The sequence below is a fragment of the Volvox carteri genome (assembly GCF_000143455.1).
Source record: "Volvox carteri f. nagariensis unplaced genomic scaffold VOLCAscaffold_396, whole genome shotgun sequence".
In the NCBI taxonomy this organism is placed as follows: domain Eukaryota; kingdom Viridiplantae; phylum Chlorophyta; class Chlorophyceae; order Chlamydomonadales; family Volvocaceae; genus Volvox; species Volvox carteri.
In genome coordinates, this window is record NW_003307925.1 from 1 (window position 1) to 1,083 (window position 1,083).

Below are 1,083 nucleotides of genomic sequence, written 5' to 3' on the forward strand. Positions count from 1 at the left end.
AACAGTGAAAATCACAAAATCGACATGTCCTAGTCATTAACCGTTAGCGCTAACGGTCGGTCGGTCATTGAAGTGCTGCTTGTTTATTTCCTAGGGTTGTCAGGACGCGTCTTGCGTCTTGGCATCTTTCAAAGGTTGATCCGTCGTCGCAAGAGTCTCCTAATCGGAAAAGAGAGAGGGGAAGACAGAGGGATAAGCGTATGCGAAAGGAGATGCGCGCGGCGTCTGGCGCGCGCGCGCGAGCGAGAGGGTGTGAGTCGTAGCAAGGGTGAGGGGGATGGAGGAAGCGAGAGCGTGAGAGGAGTGTTGGTGGAACAGCAGGTCCCATTTTGATGTGGGAAGCAGGTGGTGCTGGTGGTGTCGTAGATGTCGTTAAATGTCGGTGCATTGCCGAGCGCTTTGGTGGTGTCAGTGATCTGTTGCGGAGGATGAGAGGGAAGGGAACGGAGGGACACAGGAGTCAAAGAGCCAGATGTGTGTGTGTGTGTGCCTGTGTGTGTGCGTGTGCCTGTGTGTGTGCGTGTGTATGTGTGTGTGCGTGTGTGTTGATTAACCGCGACACGGGAGCGGGCCAACATGTGTGCACGAATGCGAGCTCCGTAGTCGAGCGACGTATACTAGTGCCTTTTCCAGTAAATAAACCGTGGAGGATTCTCCAACAAGATGCGTAGATGGTATCCAGAGCCCGGATAGAAGTGTGCGGCGCTGTGGGCAACTGCGTGTGTGCGTGTGTGTAACCAAGAAGGCATTGTGCCCGCTCGCAGCCAGTGGCTAAGAGTGATGCATCATCAACAAACAGCAAGTTAGTGAGCTCACTGTCCCCCGAGTGCAGTGCCACGCTTTGGTCCTGCAGTACGGACCACCTGGGGGGCCGGTGCAGCCAGCAATCCTAATGTATGACCGTTAGGGTGGGATGTACAACCAACGGTCCGACGGTTGAATCGCCAAACCCATGTGACGAGCAAAACTGCACTTAAGAGGGCTGAAGTCATGTTCCCAGTGTCGATAAGAATGGAGGCATCGGACTGGCACTCTTTACCTCGAAACCTCATAGATAAACCTTTAGAAACGGAGAAAGGCGAA

At 53.8% G+C, this 1,083-nt stretch overlaps 1 protein-coding gene across 1 annotated transcript in view; it reads right to left on the bottom strand.

Annotated features, from left to right (window-relative positions):
• Nucleotides 1-617: 617 nt before the first annotated feature.
• The window catches only part of VOLCADRAFT_101136 (uncharacterized protein), a gene marked incomplete at both ends in the record, with an annotated part of 4,982 nt that continues 4,516 nt past the window's right edge, over nucleotides 618-1,083 (bottom strand). The window contains 2 exons of the mRNA XM_002959591.1: nucleotides 618-715; nucleotides 817-863. Coding sequence (XP_002959637.1) covers nucleotides 618-715; nucleotides 817-863 — 145 coding nt within the window. The remainder of the gene's footprint in view (nucleotides 716-816; nucleotides 864-1,083) is intronic.